At 40.9% G+C, this 22,860-nt stretch overlaps 3 protein-coding genes across 8 annotated transcripts; 2 read left to right on the top strand and 1 right to left on the bottom strand.

Annotated features, from left to right (window-relative positions):
* The first annotated feature begins 17 nt into the window (after positions 1 to 17).
* tubb4bl (tubulin, beta 4B class IVb-like) lies at positions 18 to 3,056 on the top strand. Its single transcript, XM_026164727.2, has 4 exons — positions 18 to 465; positions 1,250 to 1,358; positions 1,488 to 1,598; positions 1,689 to 3,056. Exons 1-4 carry the CDS (start codon positions 169 to 171, stop codon positions 2,744 to 2,746), a joined length of 1,575 nt encoding a protein of 524 aa, XP_026020512.2. The 5' UTR covers positions 18 to 168; the 3' UTR covers positions 2,747 to 3,056.
* Positions 3,057 to 4,510: 1,454 nt separating this feature from the next.
* crb3a (crumbs homolog 3a) lies at positions 4,511 to 9,798 on the bottom strand. 6 transcript variants are annotated; one of them, XM_080300814.1, is made up of 5 exons: positions 9,530 to 9,798; positions 8,909 to 9,002; positions 8,435 to 8,639; positions 5,607 to 5,653; positions 4,511 to 5,525 (listed from the first exon to the last, which is right to left on the bottom strand). In XM_080300814.1, the coding sequence occupies exons 3-5, from the start codon at positions 8,574 to 8,576 to the stop codon at positions 5,316 to 5,318; spliced, it is 399 nt and encodes a 132-aa protein (XP_080156940.1). In that variant the 5' UTR covers positions 8,577 to 8,639; positions 8,909 to 9,002; positions 9,530 to 9,798; the 3' UTR covers positions 4,511 to 5,315. The 6 variants fall into 6 exon arrangements, with proteins under 6 accessions (XP_080156940.1, XP_026020517.1, XP_080156939.1 ...); XM_026164732.2 differs by having other exon boundaries at positions 8,915 to 9,002; XM_080300813.1 differs by having other exon boundaries at positions 9,543 to 9,795.
* An 8,192-nt stretch (positions 9,799 to 17,990) lies between these two features.
* asf1ba (anti-silencing function 1Ba histone chaperone) lies at positions 17,991 to 22,324 on the top strand. The gene is made up of 4 exons (XM_080300811.1): positions 17,991 to 18,375; positions 18,983 to 19,098; positions 19,228 to 19,404; positions 21,582 to 22,324. Exons 1-4 carry the CDS (start codon positions 18,267 to 18,269, stop codon positions 21,771 to 21,773), a joined length of 594 nt encoding a protein of 197 aa, XP_080156937.1. The 5' UTR covers positions 17,991 to 18,266; the 3' UTR covers positions 21,774 to 22,324.
* The last annotated feature ends 536 nt before the right edge of the window (positions 22,325 to 22,860 follow it).

Genomic DNA, 22,860 nt, shown 5'->3' with positions numbered 1-22,860 from the left:
TTTTGGGGGGGGGGATAACATCAAGTTAATGCGTTCAAAAGTACCAAATAGTCTCTACATATCACTTTAAGGCAGCTGGATGACTGGTGTTGTTTCATGTGAATATTTTTTTTTGGGGTGTGGGGTCACTGAGTCCGTGAGAATAACGAGACGACCTATTGACACCTGATGCAGCTTCCTCGCATCCTATCCGCCATTTCCACCGCTTTTGGTTCCTCCCTCTCTCCTCCAGTCTTTGGTTGCCATGGCGATGACGTCAAGTTGCACCACCGTTTCAGCCCAGTAGACGGTCTTAGAGGCGGTGCAACAAAATCCCGGACGATCGACTGCAGGAGCCATCATCCTGTGAATCTCCTCTGCTCAGATTCCCGTCTCCTACTCGACCGTCCTCTTACCCACCTGTCCAAAATGCGCGAAATTGTGCACTTGCAGGCCGGCCAGTGCGGAAACCAGATTGGAGCCAAGGTATTTCTTTCTGATTTCTTTTGCTCTATTTCGGTTTTTTTCAATCCGGTGAGCCGTGTGCCGGCTGTCATGCAGGCACTCAGAGGAGCTCCCCTAATCCATCTTCCAGAAATTCTCTAGAACAAACTCTGTGCGGCGTATTTTCTTCTTAAAGCTCATTACATTCCAGAGAGAGGGAGAATCAATCCACAGACGATTTGCTCATTGGCATTCCGTGCAGGGTTTCACACCGAGGACAAGACTGATTCATGCACTGGTATATGCAGGAGAAATTAAGAAATTAAGATTTATGCGACTTTATGCTTTAATAATTCCATGCATAACTCGCATTTAATATCGCCACATTTTTGTCGAATTTCCCATGCGAGTATATCAGCGATTGACTGGAATAGTAATGAAACCTTATTGTAGATGTAGGAGCAGCCGCCCCTCCCCCTCCATATTTATGACCTATTTTTGCCTGATTCTTTTCCAGCCACTTGCTTCTGAAAAAAAATGTCTAAATTTAAACTGAATCAAACTGCAGTATTATCATTTTAACACTGGCATGGATTATATCTTTAGTATAATTAATCTTGTTGGCTATATGGCACCAAAGACGTTTTTACTTTTCAGATTATTGCCATCTGCCAGATCAGACTAATAGACTGCTCTTTTGACTCTACATGCACCAGAAATACACACTAAGCTTTCTAGAAATGTAATTAAAAGTATATCAGCAAATACGTAACTGGAATGAACTTGCATCCCACCTTCCTCTCCTACCACGCTTGTTTTGTTTCAGTTCTGGGAGGTGATTAGCGATGAGCACGGCATTGATCCCACCGGTACCTACCATGGAGACAGCGACCTGCAGCTAGACAGGATCAGCGTCTACTACAATGAGGCCACAGGTTGGTTGCAGATTCACCTCTGCTGCCGTACAGACTGATTCGCATACATATCTCTGTTTTACATCACATCCAGCGTGCCTCTTAAAATTACAAGGAATTATATTGTTCATTCACTTTTGACTGGTTTAGGTGGAAAATACGTTCCACGAGCCATCCTGGTGGATCTGGAGCCTGGAACGATGGATTCGGTGAGGTCTGGTCCCTTTGGACAGATCTTCAGACCAGACAACTTTGTCTTTGGTAAGCTGGGTGAATTTTGTTAATCGAGCATACTATGCTATGTCTTTCCTGTGCATCTTACATTATAAATTGGAATATTTTTGACTACAGGCCAGAGTGGAGCTGGAAATAACTGGGCCAAGGGCCACTACACTGAGGGAGCAGAGCTGGTGGACTCTGTTCTGGATGTAGTGAGGAAAGAGGCTGAGAGCTGCGATTGCCTCCAGGGCTTCCAGCTCACTCACTCTCTGGGCGGAGGCACTGGCTCCGGCATGGGCACCCTGCTGATTAGCAAGATTCGCGAGGAGTACCCCGATCGCATCATGAACACCTTTAGCGTGGTGCCTTCCCCCAAAGTGTCTGACACCGTGGTGGAGCCTTACAACGCCACCCTCTCTGTCCACCAGCTGGTAGAGAACACAGATGAAACCTACTGTATTGACAATGAAGCCCTCTATGACATCTGCTTCCGCACGCTCAAACTCACCACTCCAACCTACGGAGATCTCAACCATTTGGTGTCCGCCACCATGAGCGGGGTGACCACCTGTCTGCGTTTCCCTGGCCAGCTCAACGCCGATCTCCGCAAACTAGCCGTCAACATGGTGCCCTTCCCCCGTCTGCACTTCTTCATGCCAGGGTTCGCCCCGCTCACCAGCAGGGGCAGCCAGCAGTATCGCTCACTGTCTGTGCCTGAGCTCACTCAGCAGATGTTCGATGCCAAGAACATGATGGCTGCCTGCGACCCACGCCACGGCCGCTACCTGACCGTGGCCGCAGTCTTTAGAGGTCGCATGTCCATGAAGGAGGTGGATGAGCAGATGCTGAATGTGCAGAACAAGAACAGCAGCTACTTTGTCGAATGGATCCCGAACAATGTGAAGACCGCCGTCTGTGACATCCCACCCCGTGGCCTCAAAATGGCCGCCACTTTCATTGGCAACAGCACCGCCATCCAGGAGCTGTTCAAGCGCATCTCCGAGCAGTTCACCGCCATGTTCCGTCGTAAGGCCTTCCTCCACTGGTACACGGGCGAAGGTATGGATGAGATGGAGTTCACCGAAGCCGAGAGCAACATGAACGACTTGGTGTCCGAGTATCAGCAGTACCAGGATGCCACCGCTGAGGAAGGAGAGTTCGAGGAAGAGGGAGAGGAGGAAGTTGCATAAAACCTCCGCGCAACTGGCTCCCTGAGCTCCTTTCACCTCGCCCATTACCCCCCCTTTTCACTCCCCCCCCCATCATGAATTGAATGGTTCGCCACACTTGAACAGATCACTGTTGCTCTAGTGTTAGACATTGGTGTTAACTGGTGCTAGTGAAGTTTTTGGTTCAAATGTTTTTGTATGTCGTGAATGCACGGAACTACTGACATCCTCACATCTGTCCTGTCATTGCCTTGCCGAAGTCAAAAGCAAGTGATTTTAACTGTGAAGCCTTGAAACTGGCGAAAGAATAAAATCTAATTTAAATGCCAAATTAATGCCTCTTTGGGGGTTTTTGTTTGTTTTCTTTTACTGATTAATTTGACGTGCGATCCAAGATTTCTCTTCACCTTACAGCATTAAAACTCCTAGTTAGCAAGTCTATTCTACAACATATAGCTACAAGGACTTGTGCTACACAATGTTTACTAATACACTGCCGGATGTATACTTCTTTAAGAGAATTATCCTAAATATACATAATGGTTTGGTGAATCTCTCAAGCTTCTCCAGATTTAATGTTCTTCACTTCATAGATTTTCAATGAGATTCAAGTGTAGGACAGTCAGTAACATTCACTTTGGTGATCAGGAGTGTTGGAAGATATATCTTGCATCCAGACTCTGTTTATTTCTGACTGCTTGAGGTTTTCTTTCATAATCTTCCCATATCATTTTTTCTTCATGAGTCCTTCCACCTTGACAAGATTCTCAGTCCTAGACACATCGAAGCATCCACACAGCATAATACTCCCACCACCGTGTTTCATTGTTGGGATGCTGTTTCTTTGGTCTCTAAATTCTATCTTTCTTTCTCCAAATGTAAGCAGTGGCTCTGTGGCCAAAAGGGTTTAATCTCATCTGACCAAAGGATGTGCTTCCAGTATGCATAATCTTTCTCCAGGTTGTCCTTACTGTAGCATACTTCAGTCTGGCTTGAAGGTGTCTCTTTTACACAAATGGAGTTTTTCTTGGTCTACAACATCTGAGTCCATTCCTGTGCAAGGTTCTAATGATCATCTTCTTTCAGACTGCAATTTCTGACTCAACTAAGTCATTCAGTTGTTCTGGGGTCTTTCGACACGTGTCTCACTAGCTTTTTTTCCAGTCTTTGAAATCTAACCAACTTGATCTGCCTGTATGTGAGGAACCTTCTTTCCTCGCAGTGATAATGCTGACGTCACATGACTGCGTGTTTCCGTGAGTCATTTACATGCAGAAGCCACTGAAAACCAGGATACGCATTTGTGTGGGGAATAAGACATAAAGACCTGCTCATTTAAAAAAAATTATGAAAAAAGTGACCCTGTGAATTTTCCTTGCATCATACAGTTAACAACTTTTTTACTACAGGCTAACGAGTCGAGCATTTCAGTGCTTTTCTCATGTACACCGAGAGCCTGAACTTTACACTCTGTGGTTACTGAAAATGCTTATCTGCATAGCTATTTTATCATCAGCCTCTGTACACTAATACATACAATAGCTGTGGACTTGTTTGCATTTTTTCCATCGCTGCTCAACCTTTTCAGGCATGTGCTATTTCCTTATTGTTATTTTTAGCCTTTTGCGTAACAGGACAGTGGACAGAAGAAGGAAAGACCTACAACATATAGATCGCCTGCTCTACCTACCCAGCTAAACCAGCACCCTATATCCTATTTTTACTGGGATTTTATACATAAACACCGCTGCTGATCCACTTGGGGAGGACTCGTGAGACTTTAAATGCTTTGTAAAGTTTAATTACACAAATATTAAACAAATATTCAGTTATTTGACAAATGCATAAATAAACACGTGGTGACATTGTAAAACATCTCTACTTGATTACAGTCAATTATGTGCTATACATATGATCTGGTGAATTATTGATGGCCTGTCTTTAAATTAGTGTTGTTATTCAAAGAGATGTCAAGTGTAAACAGTTGCTTCTGATTTCTAGTTATAACCTGACTTCTTTTTTTTAGCTCAGAGCAGCTTTGTAAAAAACTAGTTTTCACGAGGATAAGATCTTTTTATTAAACTCATAAATAGAAACTCTTTCCTTTTCAAATGCGATTGACTAAAAACGCAAAAAGTTTGAGGTTAAAGGTCAGCAGATTTTGCATTGAAATTTTAGACAGAATCAAATCCAGCAAGTAATTAGGACTTAAGGCAGCTGGCAAAAAGAAGTGTCGCTAAACTAAAATCATTAGTGGCGATAAAATACTGTAGCTTTTTGTTTTTTTAACTTGTGCAGAATAAACATTTAGACCTCTTTGAAATGTTCAGTTGTTCTTAAAAGTCAGAGAAAAATCCCTTTGGGCGCTTCTCTTCGGCTTACCAAGCAAGAACAATTCAGTGCTTGTTGAAATGGAGCGGCAAGAAAATGCATCATGTTGTACGGTTTCAAAGATCTCTCTTTGTCCTCTCTTAAACCTGGAGACAGTTTTCTCTCAGTGGTCAAGCCCCAATCTGAGAGCCTCGTCACACAGGAAGGCTGCCGTGCAAGTGTTTGCAGCCTGTGTCCTTACAAGGTGTTCCACAAAACCTCAAATGAGTCTTTCCTCCTTTGGTAATTTTAGTGCATCCGGTGCGGCAATGCTGCGTGCACCAGACTGCTCCTCAGCGCTGGGTCTGTACGTCCCTTCGGTCTGCCTCTTCTTTTTGACCACGCAGAACAACCAGACGAGAAAAGCCGAGACTATAGCCAGCACTCCCAAGGTGACTGTAGGGGCCACAATGGCTGCGATGTTGGGTCCCTGCAAACAGGATAATATAACACTTAAAGTCTAATTACATACCAAAGTTATTTACTGTTCTTGAAAATATTTGTCACTTACTGTAGTGTTATTAGATTGGGTGTCACTTGCACTTAAGGTCATATTCCCTGTGAAAGGAGCAGAAACATAATGAATGTTATATCAGTGGAACAGTATTTGTTCCCTTTCCAAAAAATGTTTTAACATATTTATTATGCTTCAAATCCTCAAACAATTTTCAATATTAGACACAAATAACCCAAGTAAATACAAAATGCAGTTTTTAAATTGTGATTTTATTGATTATAAAAGTTATCCAAACCTATCTAGCCCTGTGTACAGTAATGGCCCCCAAAACCTAATAACTGGCTGTGCCAGCCTTGGCAGCAATAACTGCAATCAAGTGTTTGCAGTAACTGGCACTGAGTCTTTCACATTGCCGTGGAGGAATTTTGGCTCACTCTTCTTTGCATTTTTTTTTTTTGATTCAGCCACATTGTAGGGGTTCTCAGCAGGAACATCACTGTTCAAGGTCACGCTGAAGCATCTTAATCAGATTTAAGGCTGGACTTTGGCTAGGCTGCTCCAAAACCTTTATTTTGTTTTTGTTTTCTGGTTTTATTGAGTCATACAGATGTGAACCTGCTGCTGTGTTTTGGATCATTGTCCTGCTACATAATCCAAGTTGAGCTTCAAACAAACTGACGGTCGGATAGACTCCTTTGAGGTTTTTCCAGTAAAGAGTAAAATCAATGGATCCATCAATTAGATGCTGTTGAGGTCCTGAAGCAGCAAAGCAGGCCCAGACCATCACACTACCCTCACCATGTTTGACCGTTGGTGATTTTTCCCCTCAGCCCACAGAATATTTTTTCCAAAAGTCTTGGGGATCAACAAAATGTTTTATTGACAAATGTGAGACTTTGTGTTCTTTTCGGTCAGCAGTGGATTATCATCTTGGAACTCTCCCATGGATCCCATTTTTGTCTTTCTTATTGTTGAATCATGAACTCTGACCTTAACAGAGGCAAGAGAGGCCTGCAGTTCTTTAGATGTTGTTCTGGGTTAATCTGCGAGCTCGCGGGTCAATTGTCAATGTGGTCTTAGAGTAATTTTTGTAGGCCAACCACTCCTCTTCCAAGTTTTCACCATTTTTGAGTAATGGCTCTAAACTCAGTCCCCCCCACCCACAAGAAAAAAAGGGCTTAATCACAGTTAATTCATGAGTTAAAAATATTTCTTAACATAGAGCCATGTAGGTTTGTACAGCTTTTTTCTCTTAATAAATGAAATCATCATTTAAAAACTCCATTTTGTATGTAAACTGATGTATATAATTAAAATGTGTTTAAATATTATGGGGCTCTCTGTATTTAGATAAGATCTTTTATTTTAATTGGCAAATGCATTTAAACTTTCAGAGTAACCACTTACAAGCACGTGTGAATGTGCACTCATAACATTTAAAGTAATGAGTCTGTTTCCTGGCAACTGGGGGAGACTTTTGAAAGTTCCAGTCTTTGCAAAGAAGTATAATACCGTACTTTTTTTCTTTTTTTTTAAAGCTACTCATGTAACTCTCAGTGAGAATGAAGAATAATTTTCACATGTAACCAAAGTGTTTGACACATTCATATGCAGATGAATGCAGGAATGTGAAAGGATCTTGAAAAGCTGGCTTCTTAGTAAAGTGCAAAACTGTTTTTGAACCACGACAGAGACATGAGTGTCAAAAATAATGTCTAAAAGAGGAAAAGTGTATCGCTTCTACATGTTATCATGATTGTATCTACCCTTATACATACATGCGTAATGAAAAGCACATAAGAGGAAGTACCACAGTAAAGCAGAAGTTCATTTCAACCTCGTCCACTTTCTAAGCACCTGACACTTGTAAGCATTCCAGTATCGCTACCAGCCATTTCATCTGTGAGCAGCCATGTGATTACTCAGTTACATCATAAAGCCCCACTGGAGCTTCTTGACCAGAGCGAATAGGGAGGAGGAGAAGCTCAGGAATGCACGGTATACCGCAGTCACAATTAGCTGAGTCAAACAGCACACTACTTTGAAATGTGAGAAAAAAACCCAACTCAAATCTATTTGTTTCTTTGTGTTTCTTTGTGTGTGTGTGTTCATCATTCAAAAAATCGTGTTAATGAGAAAGTTTTGTTTTGGAAACTTAAGCCCTCCCCATAGTTTCTGAGTCAATCATTTGCTTGGGTAAATAGTAAACTTGCCAAGGACAAAGGTACGACTTGATAACAAAGGTTACAGACGGGGGCAGCCATGTTCACAACTTAAAGTAGGATTCAAACTGACAAATGCAACAGTTTCTCACAGCAGTGGGACAGGGGTCTGTGTCTTACTGTGTAGCATCACCTTCATTTACCAGTTAAAATGTCTGGGAACTGAGGAGAACAATTGCTGCAGTTTTGAAATCACATTTCCTCTCATTCTTGTTTGATAGGAGATTCCAGTGGCTCAACAGTCCCCCACCCCAATGTAACTATACCCATCAGATATACTGTGTTTTGTACTGCACTTATAGTACAAAACACCTCTCCTTTTTAGCTGTAATGACTCTGCGAGATGTTCAGTATCGTGTGAAAATCTAGTTCAAATGATTTTTAAATCATGACATTAGTTTACACGGCACCGCAACATCTTTAAAATTGCTTTTTTGTATATTACTCCCACTCAATGGGGAGCTTGTTCCTATAAATTCTTATCTTAGTCTTATGTTATTAGGCAGTGCTGACATGTTTCACAGTTTCTTAGCAAAGCTTCCTAAGTTTTTTTATGTGTCATCACAGGATGCAATAGGTTTTTTATGTGTGCGTGTGCACAGGTGTGGTCAAAAGGCTGGCTTATTTGTATGGGAGTGCTGAGGAAGGCTTCCAACTCACCCCACACAGGATTACTGCTCAGCACCAGCAGTAAAACACTCCCAACCACAGCTCCAGGTATGGTCAGCACATCCAGGCACGCTGCCATCTCTACCCGTGACCAGCAGGGCCAAATGGGGGCAGACTGGTACAGTCGGGGCATCAGCTTGGGTCCATTTCATTCACAGACAGCCGCCGTGAGGATTTACTGCCTCCATTTGAACAGCTAAAGACACACAACTATCAGCAGTGCAAACGCAAATATCCTCTCCAGTTCACTCAGACACTGATAGACTGTTTTAATCGCAAGCTGAGTCAGGCAGAGAAAACCACAACTACTGAGTCACATTCAGCCTGATGTTGAATCACCTCTAAACCTGCGCAATAATATTTTTACTGGCCTAACAGAAGAACACAGCTCTAACACCTCCTAAAAAACATCATTACACTATCAAATGACAATATGCTGTAACGTGATTCTTTTCAAAGACTTACACACACCCTTCATCCGACTGCTTCCAGATGGTCGAGGCAAAACGAGGAACATCGAACAGGTTGATTCTTTACGCGTCAACTGCTTCCGCCTCACCTTGTCAAAAATGAAACCGCAACACATATGAGTCGGGTGAAAAGTACAGGTAACATCCTCAGCCGACTTCTATCAGAACAAGCCTACCTGAATTACCCGAGACTACATCCTCGGCTGTCCTATGAGTTGGTCTTTCATCTAAAGCTCTTTTTTTCCCCTCGTCTACTCCTCACTTCGCCATTGGTCACGTGGTTGAGTTTCGTGTTACAATACCTGAGCACAGTTATCTACCTGCAGCGGGGCGAACAGAACCTCCTTTGTGCGTACAAAGTAGAATAAAATGCGCACTTTGCTAAAGCAGAGCAGCGCCGATCTATCCTGTTTCCATCAGGAAAAAAAAAAATCAGACCTTAAAGCTTTTAATCACCTTTATGCAATAATATTTATATTCAGAAATTCCTTCCAAAGTTCATTCAGTTTCTAAAAAATTAACGATAATGATAATAATAACAAGATGCCAGGTTTGCCTTATTTGCTCCAATCTGCACAACTTTAGCCGTAGTTTTTACTCCCTGTGAAGCTCTTACCTACAGCAGCAACCTGCTGATGGCGTTGCATGAAACAGCGCCTCCGTCAGGTTTTACGGTTCCCGTCAGGAGAAAGGATATCGACATTCCTGAGATATTTTAAGGATGAATTTGGAGGCCAGCTGGTCCAGTGGGCTCTAATCCTCTCCTAATCTCTCCTTTCAGACTAAGAGGGGCACAGAAAATGTAGTCTGCTTCGGGCCTAATCTGTGCTAGTCAGAGTTTCGTGTGGACACTCTGTAAGAGCACTGAAGCGTTTTCTGAAAAGCACAGACCTGCTGTGGAAAATTACTCTTATAGTACAGCAGTGACTCACATTGAGGAGGTGCCCCTTGCTATTTTGTATGTAGCCTAATATCTGCAACAGTGTTTCAGTAATATAACGTTCAGTAACCACAGTTTGACATGTGATTCAGTGTTTTATCTATTAAAGAAAGGACAGATAAGGCATGAGAAAGTTAACTACTGGCATAACCCTGTCTTTTCATGCACATACACTCACTGGGCACTTTATTAGGTACACTTTGCTAGTACAGGATTGGGCCTTCTTAATTCTTTGTGGCACTGAGTCACAAACCCACCTCATCCCAGTGGTCTATTGAGATATTGAGATCTGTTGAATCTGTAGACGGCATTCCTGTACAGTGAACTCATTATCATGTTCCAGCAACCAGTTTGAGATGATCTGCACTTGGGAACATGGCATGTTTTCCTGCTGGCATGTTACGTCCCCACGAAGGAATTCTTCGAGTTGCGAGTGTGGTGGCCGGTAACAAATGGGTCCAGAACAGAATGAAAAGGAAAGCAGACAGAGGTGTTTAGCATATAATATGGTTTTATTGCAAATAATCTTAACACAAAGAGTCAGCAACGTCGCTGTATCAATAAGGCCAAAAAGAAAAGAAGAGATCAAAAACAACAAAGGAAACTACTAAAAAAAAAAAAAAAAACTCCACAACACAAAGAGGCACTTCCCACTTCTCACTCAACTGAACTCCTCACCACGGTGAGACATTTCCAAGGCCTATATGCCAGAGGTGTGGACTCGAGTCACATGACTTGGACTCGAGTCAGACTCGAGTCATTAATTTTATGACTTTAGACTTGACTTGAAAAAATGTTGCAAGACTTGTGACTTGACTTGGACTTTTACACCAATGACTTGGGACTTGAATTGGACTTGAACCGGTTTACTTGAAAAGACTTGATATTTTACCCCAAATATAAAATTTAACATGCATATTATATAGAGATTGAAAATGTGACGTCATTCACGGGTAGAACCGCAAAGGATTCTGGGAACTCGTGGCAAGCGGCACGCAGGCTTTCAATTAAAATCAGTTATACAGCGATAAAAAGAAACACAAAAATGTCAAGAAGCCGTTGTATTATTAACTGCAATAGCCGGTCGCATGACAGCCACGGGAAGCCGACGGGTAAAGAGATCGGTTGTTATCGGATTACGTCGTTGAAGAGAAATTGTTCGAGCCATGTTTCCGAAGTAACAAAGACGCAACGGGTGGCCTGGATTGCAGCCATTCAAAGACCAAATATAACGTCCCAGAACACTCCAGCTCACAGGTTAGTCTGCTCCAAGCATTTACACGAAGGTCAGTGTTTTTTAGTAGTTAATACGTCATTTTCATAACATAATTAGTGATATAGGGTACAAGCAAGTCTGGCGCTGAACAGAAATTGTCGCGCTATGCTCCTTTATTTATTGTGCATAAATAGTGAATTGTCCTGACACAATATTGCGTTTCGCTTCTGTTATTATGGTACATTGACAAAAACATATACTTTTATTCACAGGATAAAACAGGTTTTTTGTATCACTAATTGCCCAGTGCGATTACAGACTGCGGTAAAGTGAGCCGTCATTTGTGAGCCGCGGTCAAGCCAGCCGCCTCCTATCCGTGCGGTGATTACAGCATACAATATTGTTGTCACTGCTACATTTCTGTAACGCTACCAGAAATTATTTCCACTACTAATTAATTACCGTTGAGCTCAAAGGTCCTATTAATAAACGGTTAAGGAATGTGTATTTATGACGACAATTTGTGAGACTGGTAAACTTATGATACGTACGATGGTCTTTCGTTCTACACGGTGCATTTCAAGGTCCTGCACCCATCCGTCGGTAAACTGTACCTAGGCTTGTTGCAGTGACCTGAAGTTACTAAACTTCATGAGTGTATGCACTCACTCCAAGAACCGTATAATTATAAATATGCATATAAATATGCTAAGATGAGATAGCTGACTTCATCTAACTAGCAAATGTTGTCCAGGCTACGTTGGTGATACAGTTTTTTTTAATGTGTATGATATTTTTGTCATGCGATTTTAAAGCCGGTCCTACAACCGCATCCAAGAATAACATGCAGCTTATCTCAGAACTGTCGGTGAAAATTATTCTTGGAGCTAAGTTTAATTGAGCTGCATTTTAAAGAGGTGCAATTTCACAATTTGTGTATATTTTCCAAGTTCACTATTTTGTCATGTGTTGAGAAAAACACAGATTTTAAAATTACATGGTCTAATATTTACATTTAGCATAACTGCAACATGCTTTTTTTCGGTTTTTTTTTAAAGACTCGAAAGGACTTGAAATTCAAAGTTTCAGACTTGTGACTTGACTCGGACTTTTACACCAGTGACTTGAGACTCGACTCTGACTTGCCTGACATTACTTGAGACTTGACTTGAGACTTGAGGATAAAGATAGTGATGGGACGTTCTGTATCGAGGCTTCGGAGCGTGTGTCGAGTAATGGAGGGGGCGTTTCCGCGAAGCGCGTATCGAGGCTTGCTTCATTTATGGGAGGAGCTGAAAATGATGACGTCCGAAGCCTCGCTGCCCGGCTGTACCACGTGACTGGTTCATGAAGTGGTTCGAACTTTGCCGCGAGATATGACAGCGATATAAACCCCTCAGACTTCATTCAAAAATGTGGGTGTTTGATGGAGAGTTGCGGTTAGTGTGAGTTTGGAGACCGTTTGGAGGTTTATGAGAGTGAGGAGAGAAAGTCTGGAGAGAATGGAGCCAGCTAAGAAGAGGAGGATGTCCTCCCCTGTGAGGGAACATTTTGATCTTATTCCTCCCAACAAGGTATGTAAATTTCTACAGAAGATGTATTTTCATGATACTGATGGTGCAATACAATTTATGTTAAGCTGTCTTTACTTTTGTACAAGGTGAAGTGTTTGCTATGTGCCAGGGAGCTGGGATATAACAACAACACCTCATCCATGCTTAGGCACTACAGAGCTTTGCATGAGAATAAGGGGAACACCGATTGTGGAGCAAGACCAGGTGAGCCATCAAATGCAATGATAATATAGGATGCAGTAATGTTACTAAATGATATAACAATATTATACAACTGTAATAAGTTACGTGTGTGATATTTATATTTGTGCTTTGTCTTTATTGTCTTTCCTCAGGAGAACAATCTCAAATAGATGAAGACCTGGTCAGCATGGTGATTGAGGACTCACAGCCATTTAGCATTGTGGAGGACAAAGGATTCAAAAGACTTGTTAAATCATTAAATCCTAGCTATGTTCTCCCCACTAAAAAGGACGTAAAAGCAGTGAAAATTTAGTTTTTACAGAATAAAATGTGAACAGGCAGGACTGAGGCTCAAAGCCTCAGTGTGTAGCTGTCCATACCTCAACGTTACAAAAGCACAACTACTGTCCACACCCCAACCACACCTCACCTCACAGTAAATGATCATTTCCATTTCAAGCATTTCCAAATAATCATTTCCCATACTGCCACTATAAATATACACAGTATACTGCCATCACTACAATATACATGTTTTACACACTCCTTTTGTTGTTGACATTTACAGGCTGTGTGCAAAATGCCACACTCTTCAAATTCATGCCAGCTATTATTTTTACGTCCAGTAGGTGTCCTGCTAGAGCAAATGAAGCTTCATGAAGCTTCGCGTTGGGGTGAACCAATTGGATGAAAAGCTTCAGTGCTTCATGGGGCTTCATCTGCCCATCACTAGATAAAGACTTGAGACTTACTTGAGACTTGCAAAACAATGACTTGGTCCCACCTCTGCTATATGCCCATCTACTCACTCAACTTAAAACCACGGGTAGGACAAACACGCATTGGGACTTTTCCAACATCTAAAAAGACAATGTAGAGCCATAGGGAAAAACCACTTGCATCACACAGTTCTTCCCCAGCCTATATAATCTATATAATAAAGAGGTGATTGCTGACTGGGTCCAGGTGCCAAACGGGGTAATGAACAGCAGGTGCATCGTGGCAAGAGGGCGGAGTGAAAAAGAGACAGAAGGGTGGGAGGAACAAAAGAGGAGGAGGCGGAGAGAGAAGACCACACCCACACAAGGGAAATTTCAAGAAGAGGCCCTGCTAGGGCCGTAACAAGGGTCATAAAGGGATGGACATGGTCAGTAATAAAACTGAGGTAGGCTGTGGTAGTTAAACGATGCTGCAGTTGGCACAAAGGGGCCTAAACTGTGCCAAGAAAATATCAGAATCAGAATCAGAAAGGGTTTTATTGCCAAATGTTGAGCAGGTTTACAACATTAGGAAATTGCTGCGGTGCTTCAGTGCAAACATACTGTCATAAATTGCGCTTAAATAGACATGAAAAAATAAAAGTAAGAAGAAGAATTAAAAGTGCTACGTAGAAAGATATATGCATGAGTGCAGGTGGTGATCAGTGCCAAACATGGAATGATACAGTGAACACAGCGTAGGGTCATGTGTTAGTGGCGGGGACAGTCATGTGGTTATTGTTCATGTGTCCAACAGCAGAGGGGAAGAAACTGTTCTTATGGCGAGAGGTTCTGGTGCGAATGGACCGGAGCCTCCTGCCAGAGGGGAGCAGGTCAAACAGACTGTATCCAGGGTGAGAAGGGTCAGCTGAGATCCGAGCTGCACGCCGCAGTGTCCTGGAGGTGTACAGGTCCTGCAGAGATGGGAGTCTGCAGCCAATCACCTTCTCAGCAGAGCGCACAACACGCTGCAGTCTCTGTTTGTCCCTGATAGTGGCTCCAGCGTACCACACGGTGATGGAGGAGGTGAGGATGGACTCGATGATTGCAGTGTAGAATTGCATCATCGTCCGTGTTGGCAGGTTGAATTTCTTCAGCTGCCTCAGGAAGTACATCCTCTGCTGGGCTTTCTTGATGACGGAGGTGATGGTGGGCTCCCACTTCAGGTCCTGGGTGATGGTGGTACCCAGGAAGCGGAATGAGTCCACAGAGGTGATGGGGGTGTCAGTCAGGATGATGGGGGGGAATGGAGCTGTGTGCTTCCTGAAGTCCACAATAATCTCCACTGTCTTCTGGGCATTCAGCACCAGGTTGTTGTGGCTGCACCAGGACACCAGACGTTCAACAACCCCACAACCATGACATCCTGAACTGCTAATATGGTTCTTTCATGTTTTTCACATCACATTGTGACCCATCTGAATGTCTCACCAGAAATCAAGACTCATCGAATCCAATTTAGGTGAGCCTGAGTGAATCACAGTCTCAGCAAGTAACAGGTGGCTATTTGAGTGACTGTTCCCATCAGCTAGAAACAGACTGGCTGTTCTCCTCTGACCTCTGGTAACAACTAGGCATTTTATCCCTGAGACTCAGCTTGAGATTAAAGAAGTCTCTCATCATTCAATACTTTCTGTTTTGGAGACCATTCTCTGTAAACTCTAGAGGTGGTTGGGCAGAAAAATCCCAGCATATCAACAGTTTTTGAAACTCTCAGAAGCTGGCAGCAAGGCTTGCCATGTTCAAAGTCAAATGCACTGAGCTAACTGACTGATTAGATTATTTGCGTTAACAATTTGGTTGGACATTAGGCTGATTGCAGACCAGATATGGCGGTAGAAGAAACATTAAGAACAAATAGCTCTTCTGGTGTCTTGTTTTCTACTTATTTAGTAGTGACCACTAAAGGGTGCAACAAGCACCTTTTTGTGTGTGTGTGTTTGTTGTCAAATAAATGAGCATTACGTGTAAAACAGTATCTTTTTTATTGGAGTCACTGTTATATATTTCACTGTTAGTTTTATCAGGAAGTTTATTTTACTAAAGAAAGCTTCTGTAAGCAAGTTCATTAGCCTAATAGTTTATGTAAGCTGATATAAATACCTACAGTGACAGCCCAGTAATTAATAACATACATAATAAAACTGCAAGAGAGAAGCAATTCAATGATGATTTTAAAAGGTACACTGTTTTTAGAGCAACGTATTTGATTTAACATCTGTCTAAATGTTGCACTTGGCCATGTTTTCTGGGCTGGAATCAGTGTTGGTGAAACTGCTGCGAAGACATGAAACTGCCATGTACTGGAAGTTAATACGCTATAGCAGAATGTAAAAATGTCAAGGAGATTTATATATTTATCTGACTTGTTATCAGCGCTCAGTTCAAAAACCTGCATGTCTGATAGTGTGGAGGTTCATTCATGCCACTGGAATTGGAAGCTTACACATGCAGAAAGGTATACAGAGGTTTTAGAGCAACATATACTCCCATGCAGGCAATGTCTTTATTATTTCAATCTATATTAATGTGTACCCTTATGTCTATATATATCGCTACCATATTTCAAGAAGATAAATCTTGAAATATTAAAATAAAACCCTAGTTTTGAAAAAGTCAGGACGTTGTGTAAAATGTAAAGAAAAAAAAGCATGCAATGATGTGTATTTTATTCACAGCAGAATATAAAACATATCACGTGCAATGTACCATTTTAAGAAAAATGTTAACTTATTTTGACTTTAATGGCAACAACACCTCTCACACAAGTTGGAAAGGGGACAACAAAAAAGCTAATTATGTTAACTGTCAACAGGTCAGGAACATGTCTGGGTATAAAAAGTTTCACGGAAGTAAAGATGGGCAGATGGTTTAACCATCTGCAAAAAATCAAAAAACAATAATTGAACAATGTCAGAATAATGTTCCTCAATGTCAAATCCTAAAGGCTTGGAATCTCTCACCACCTACGGTACATAACATCATCAGAAGAGTCTGAGAATCTAGAGAAATCTCTGAAAAAAACAGAAAAACTCTAATGTTTGTGCCCTCGGGTGTCACTATATTAAAATGTTTCTATCAGGCATGTTGCTATCATGGAAGTCACTGAATGGCCTCAGGAACACTTCAACATGGTATGGCCATGACCACAGTTTACCATCCAGAAATGAAGGTTAAAGCTCTATCATGGAAAAAAGATGCCACATGTGAACAAGATCCAGAAATATTTCTCTGGGTCAAAGGTCATGGAAATGGACAGACGCAAAACAAAACAAAACAAAACAAAAACAATCCAAACACAAAAACCCAAATTGAACTACAAAGAGTACAAAGAAGACTCAGGACTGCTGAACATTCGCCTCCCCAAATTCTAGCAGCTGGTCTTCTCAGTTTCCAGATGTTTATGGACTGTTGTTAAAATAAGGGGTTTGCTGCATGTGGGTAAACATGGCCCTGTACCACTTCTTTTGAGAAATATTGCTGCTATCAAACTCAAAATGAGCCAATATCTTTCTTAAAATGCTACATTTTCTCAATTTAAGTATTTGCAATTGCATTCTGTTTTTATCCTTTTCAGTATTGGGGTTGCAAGCTGGAAAAAAAGTTGCATGCCAGCAAAAATGTCAGTGAATTTTGTTTTATTAAAAAAATTAAATATTTTGTATGGGCCAAGTGGGAGGATTAGAGTATTGCTTTGTGGCATTCTAAAATTCTGCATGCAACAGCTTATTTAAAATGTGTGAATATATAGTATATAGTTCTGATTTCTGACTACACCTCACATATTCAAGTTTTACGAGTTCAGATTCAAAGCTTAAAAATTAGAGCTAGATTTCATGTTTTTCACCAGTGAACTGAAGACCCTGCTTCTCTGTAGCTATAAACCTGTCCTTAAAAGAATCTACCTGGGGATAGAGATTGCAATGAATGCCATGTCTTTTTGTAAACAAATTTAGATTTTCTCTGCATTCAAAGGGGTTTCAAATGTAACACTTTAATCACTATGCTGGTACCTGGTATAGGTGCAGATGAAACCCTGCAAAATGTACTTAATCTGTTAGTTTAATGGCACGAACTCACTACTCCTCAATCCTGGGTGTGACTCCATAAAGTTTAGATACTTTAGATAATTTCATCACCTCCCTGCCCAAGCATTTATGATGAACTGCAGTCATTAACAGCACCAATAAAATGCCTCAGGCACTGAGTTGGTACATCAGAGCTTGAGGCCACGTTACAGAAATACTTCCAGCCTGATTTACTTTGTTTGTGGTTGAAATAATTACAACAATAATCAATCTGTAGCTTGTTTATTGTGGGTTCGGGCTTTGGTAGTTGTGCAACTAGGGGTCAGTAGAGGCACTTTTCCTTCCTTTTGATCGAGGCCACCCTTTTCCTCTGTTTCCATCATACGCGTGTACAGCTTGCCGTAGACGCGCTGAAACCTGGGTAATACAGTCAAAGCGGCGGGAGAGCGGCAATTTATTCCCAGATTTATGAGCAATTGAATGATAGAAATATTGTTTTGGTGAGTAGTGTGAGCCTAGTCCTATAAGTAAGGCCTGCGTTTCGTGAAAGCACAGGTGTGTGATCCATAATAATTGTGGTAACCGCTTGTGTTGCGAGAGTGTTGCTTTTTAAGGTTCCCCGGGAAACTGCCCCTTCTTACCGCTCCAGAAAATATGGCGAAGGTACAGGTGTTGAATGTGGCTGTCCTAGACAACCCGAGTCCTTTCGGAAACCCCTTTCAGTTTGAAATAACCTTTGAGTGTATGGAGGACCTTGCTGAAGGTTGGTACCATTGCATAACAGCTGTCATTATCGCTTGTGTGAAGCTACAACATAAGTCTGCTAACAGCTACACAGTATTAGCTGTAGTAGCTAACTACTTTTTGTTGAAGTGTAAAGGGTAACGTTGCTTAAAGATAACATTAAAGTTGCATAACAGCATGGCTTAAAGCTATAACAAGGAGAGTGGACGCTTCTCGCACGTCCTGTGGTACTTATGAATATGGTAAAGCAATCTTATTGTTTCCATTAAGGGATAAAAAACAAGTTCAGTGCTAATTAGCCAACGTTTTAATGTTTGTGCGTAAAAATGTAAACAAAATAGGGCTCTATTCAAGGATGGAAATCTAAAATTTTGTTTTGTTTTTTTTTGCATTTCTTTGTGTAACTTTATGTGGACAGATTCTTTGTACGAGCACACAACCAAACTGAATTTATAAAGCTTTTGAAATATTAAAAACCATTGTGCACATTAACCTACATGTTTACATCTGTTCATCAGCTGATCAGTTCTTTGCTTAACAGGCTCATTTTTTAACAAAAAAATAATGTTTTTGTCACATCATATTTTTCTAATGAAGCACTCTATTGTAATATTTCCTGTTTATAGACCTGGAGTGGAAGATCATCTATGTCGGCTCAGCAGAGAGTGAAGAGTACGACCAAATCCTCGACTCGGTGCTGGTTGGCCCAGTACCTGCTGGGAGACACATGTTTGTGTTTCAGGTATAATTAATTGACACTCAGAAAAAGTAGTCACTATTTGTGACTAATCTGACCAAATCACAACAGCAGTGGAGCTCCACATATATTAATAGCTTTTTGTTGTTGTTTGTTTGCTTGCTTGTTTATCAGGCGGATGCCCCAAACACTGGATTGATTCCTGAAAGCGATGCAGTTGGTGTTACAGTAGTGCTCATTACCTGCACGTACCGCAGCCAAGAGTTCATTCGCATTGGTTACTATGTGAACAACGAATACACAGACCCAGAGCTGCGTGAAAATCCTCCAATCAAGCCAGACTACACACAGGTTAGGATCATGACTGATTTCTGAGATGCAATGCTACCACGACTGTCTATTTTGAATGTTATTGGTGTAAATTACACAGTAAAGGCCTATTTCCACTGAACATTTATAATTGCAGTCAAATTAAAAACCACCACAGGTCATTTGGCTATTTGAAGTAGACCTAAGTACCCTGAGAATCTAAAATTAGTCCCTTTTGGAAATAAATCTGAATTTCACTTGCCTGTTAGGTTGACAGTTGAAAATTTTGATGAGAAATGCATCACTCATTGTGACGCATGCACTGGAGGCAGACCATCGCTCAGTTATATTGAAGTCTTTTGGTACCACTCAGAGATTACAACATTTTTTGTTGTAATTGAAAGAAGAAATAAACAAAAATGACTAGTTCTTCAGATGTTATTAAATGAAAATTTACTATTAATTATTGAATTTCCAAAAATGGAAACTATTTCATAATTATTGCAGAGGTAATGTGCCAATGTTTACAAGAAGCATACTACGGCAGTACTGATTTCATTTTGGCGTTTTCACCTGCTCTTGTGTCAATCACAGATGTTTATTTTATACACAGAAAATGTTTAACATCTACATAGATATTTTGGATAATGCTCAAGTCAGTGGAGAGTGACTTTTTACACAAACTGGACTTTCATTACTTCAAATAGGTAGGCTTTGGTATACTTTGTAAAGGCTGGCCTCATTTAACCTTTATTTTCTAAACCTGAATTGCATTTTGAATAAGATTTTGCTGATTCTTTGTTACGATTATTTCCTCCATTTCCTGAAATATTTACTGTGCTGCAAAAACGATCCTAAAGGAGATTTTTTTTTTCCACACCCATTTTTAATAGTGTTTTGTTCATTACAAAATACTGCTACAGACATATCTTTGCTACCATAAAGCTCAATATGAATATGTCCACAGCAGTTGTTTCCAAAACAAGTGTGGCGTTTCTTTGCATAAGTCAACTACTGACTTGTATGACAAGTTTGCAGGTAAGGTTTCTTTTGATGAGTCTTCCATGTAGGACCAGTCTGGACTACATTTCCAGCTCATTTGCGCTCATTTAATGGTTATCTTTTCCCTTCCTGCCCAAGAGATGTGTAGTTTTTGGAGATCCTTACAGGACTAACTACACTTCCTGTGAAGCAAGTGACAGTGTTTTAACATTTTAAAAGAACACTATCTACTTTGAGTGACTCGAAATTGAACCATCTCATTTGCCAAAGAAGACTTGTTGTTGTTCTACATTAGCTTAGTGCAAGAGTTACATTGTATTTGCAGATAACTTCAATGGGATTTTATTGTAAAAATCAACCCTACTTTTTTTTATGCAGAAATTAATCAAATATCTAATTGAAAATGAAATATATGATACGCTTTGCAACTATTACCATACATATGGAGCAGCATGGTGCACTACTGGAGCCCTGAAGTTGAAGCCTTTAATTCAGCAAAGCTTGCACTTTGGAACAAAAAGCGTTGTGAAAGTTCGATTATGACATTCCTTCAGTGGCTTATTCTGTGCCACTGTGAGATTTGTGGTCATAGCAAAGGGTTTTGATTGAAGGTGTCAAATTTTTAAGGTGGCTGACATCTGTGATTAAAACCTTTCACTTACAAATGCAAAAAAAATATCTAAACAGCTTACTCCGATTAGAGTTGCAAAGTTCTTGTTTCCTGTGTGAGTTTATGTGATTAGCTATTGTGAAGAAAGAAAAAAAATACCACACTGTGCCTTTGTACTACTGGGTTCACTCTTTCCTGCCCTGAGTCTAGAGAGCACATGGAGTCAGATGCATTTACACCAGCAGCGTGCCTGTTTTGATGTTGGAGCTAACAGAAAATCAATTAGTAGTCAGGGTAAATGGTAAAGACTTTCAAATGCTGCCAGATACAGTTGTTTGGTTTTTTTTGTTTGTTTTTAATGTTCATGTACACTTCTAATATCACACTTGGTCTTAAATGTTACACTAGCGTACACTAGTATAATGAACATTAATTAATGTCATATTAATGTTATTTACACTGACATGCAGAAATAACACAAATACACGATGAAGATGAAATAAAACTGCCTTAAATTGTGGTCCAAATGATTCTATTAAAGATGCTGTGTTAGGTATTCCTAAAGAACTTGTGCAAAGAATTTATTTTTATGTTTTTCCTTTTTCAGCTGCAGAGAAATATTCTAGCTTCAAACCCACGTGTCACCAGATTCCATATAAACTGGGAAGGCTGCACAGAGCGAATGGAAGACTGTGAAAATGTGGATCCTTCTTCAAACTCCATGCTCCCGCCATCCTGTCTCCCTGGCAAGGCCCCACCTTTGGGTGTACTCCCAGATAACTCTATGGACTGCTTATAAAGATGGCCCCTGCCCTAAAAAGGTGACGATTCACAGCCCGAAACCTTACTTTTGAACAATGCCTATGGACATTCAAGTGGGAATAAAGGATGTGTACACATCCCTGCCTTATAGCTGCCCTTCTCAAACATGAGTTCTCACCCTGGGTTTCAAACAAGCACTTGTTCCAAGGAAGATTATGAGTGTCTGACTGGAATGAGTGTTATTTATAGTTGGATAGTTCTTTCCAGTGTTGAAAGCAATATTGCAGGAAACCTCAAATATGAAGCGATAAAACGGAACTGAAACGTAACAAAGCTGTTGAATGATCCACCTTACTTCCTTTCTTGGTGCACAATGGACTTGTACCTGTTTATGAAGATTTCAGCACTGAAGCAATAGGCAATTAAATTGCAGTTTGATAATCTGCCATTGTATTTGTGTTCACAGTGCACTTACACTTACTTTTCCCATTTGACTGTGGAGTTTTGTATGGCTTATATCGCTTCATGGTTTTTTTCCTCCTTTTATTTTGTAATTTTGTGTTCCAAATAAAAGAACGGTGAATTTGTTATATCTGTATGAGTGGGTTTCTAATAATTACTTGGATTCGATCTCCACTTGTTAGATATAGGTAACAAGTGCTAGGTTTATAAGTATATTCCACACTTTTATCATATTGCAAGCGCAGTATCACAAATACAAGTGTGAGTATCCCCTCATATTTTCACATTTTACTAAAAATAGTATGTATTAACGTCACAACCAATCACAGATTGCTATGGTAAAGGGGGTGGCTAGGCCACAGAAACGAAAAACATTGCACTGCAAATATGAGGATTATTGCAAAAGCATCTGATTTGCTTTCGCTACAATAATCTCTCAGATAAATAAAGAAAAGCTGTTAATTTGCAGTCAAAATCGAAAGACGCGGTAACTGTTATTGGCATTTTAGCTACTGGCAAGTCCGGGAGGCGGGACGAAGTCGCTTGACAGTCGAATCGCATGAATGCAATGATTCAATGTGTAGATGCTGATCCAATGAGCGCTCGAATAGCTACGCCTCGCACGTAATTGTCTGTGCGCGGGGCCACTCAGAGGCAGGCGA

The sequence above is a fragment of the Astatotilapia calliptera genome, chromosome 4 (genome assembly GCF_964374335.1).
Source record: "Astatotilapia calliptera chromosome 4, fAstCal68.1, whole genome shotgun sequence".
Taxonomy (NCBI): Eukaryota; Metazoa; Chordata; class Actinopteri; order Cichliformes; family Cichlidae; genus Astatotilapia; species Astatotilapia calliptera.
Note: the sequence above shows the minus strand (reverse complement) of the source record. Positions and strands in the feature narration are given on the sequence as shown.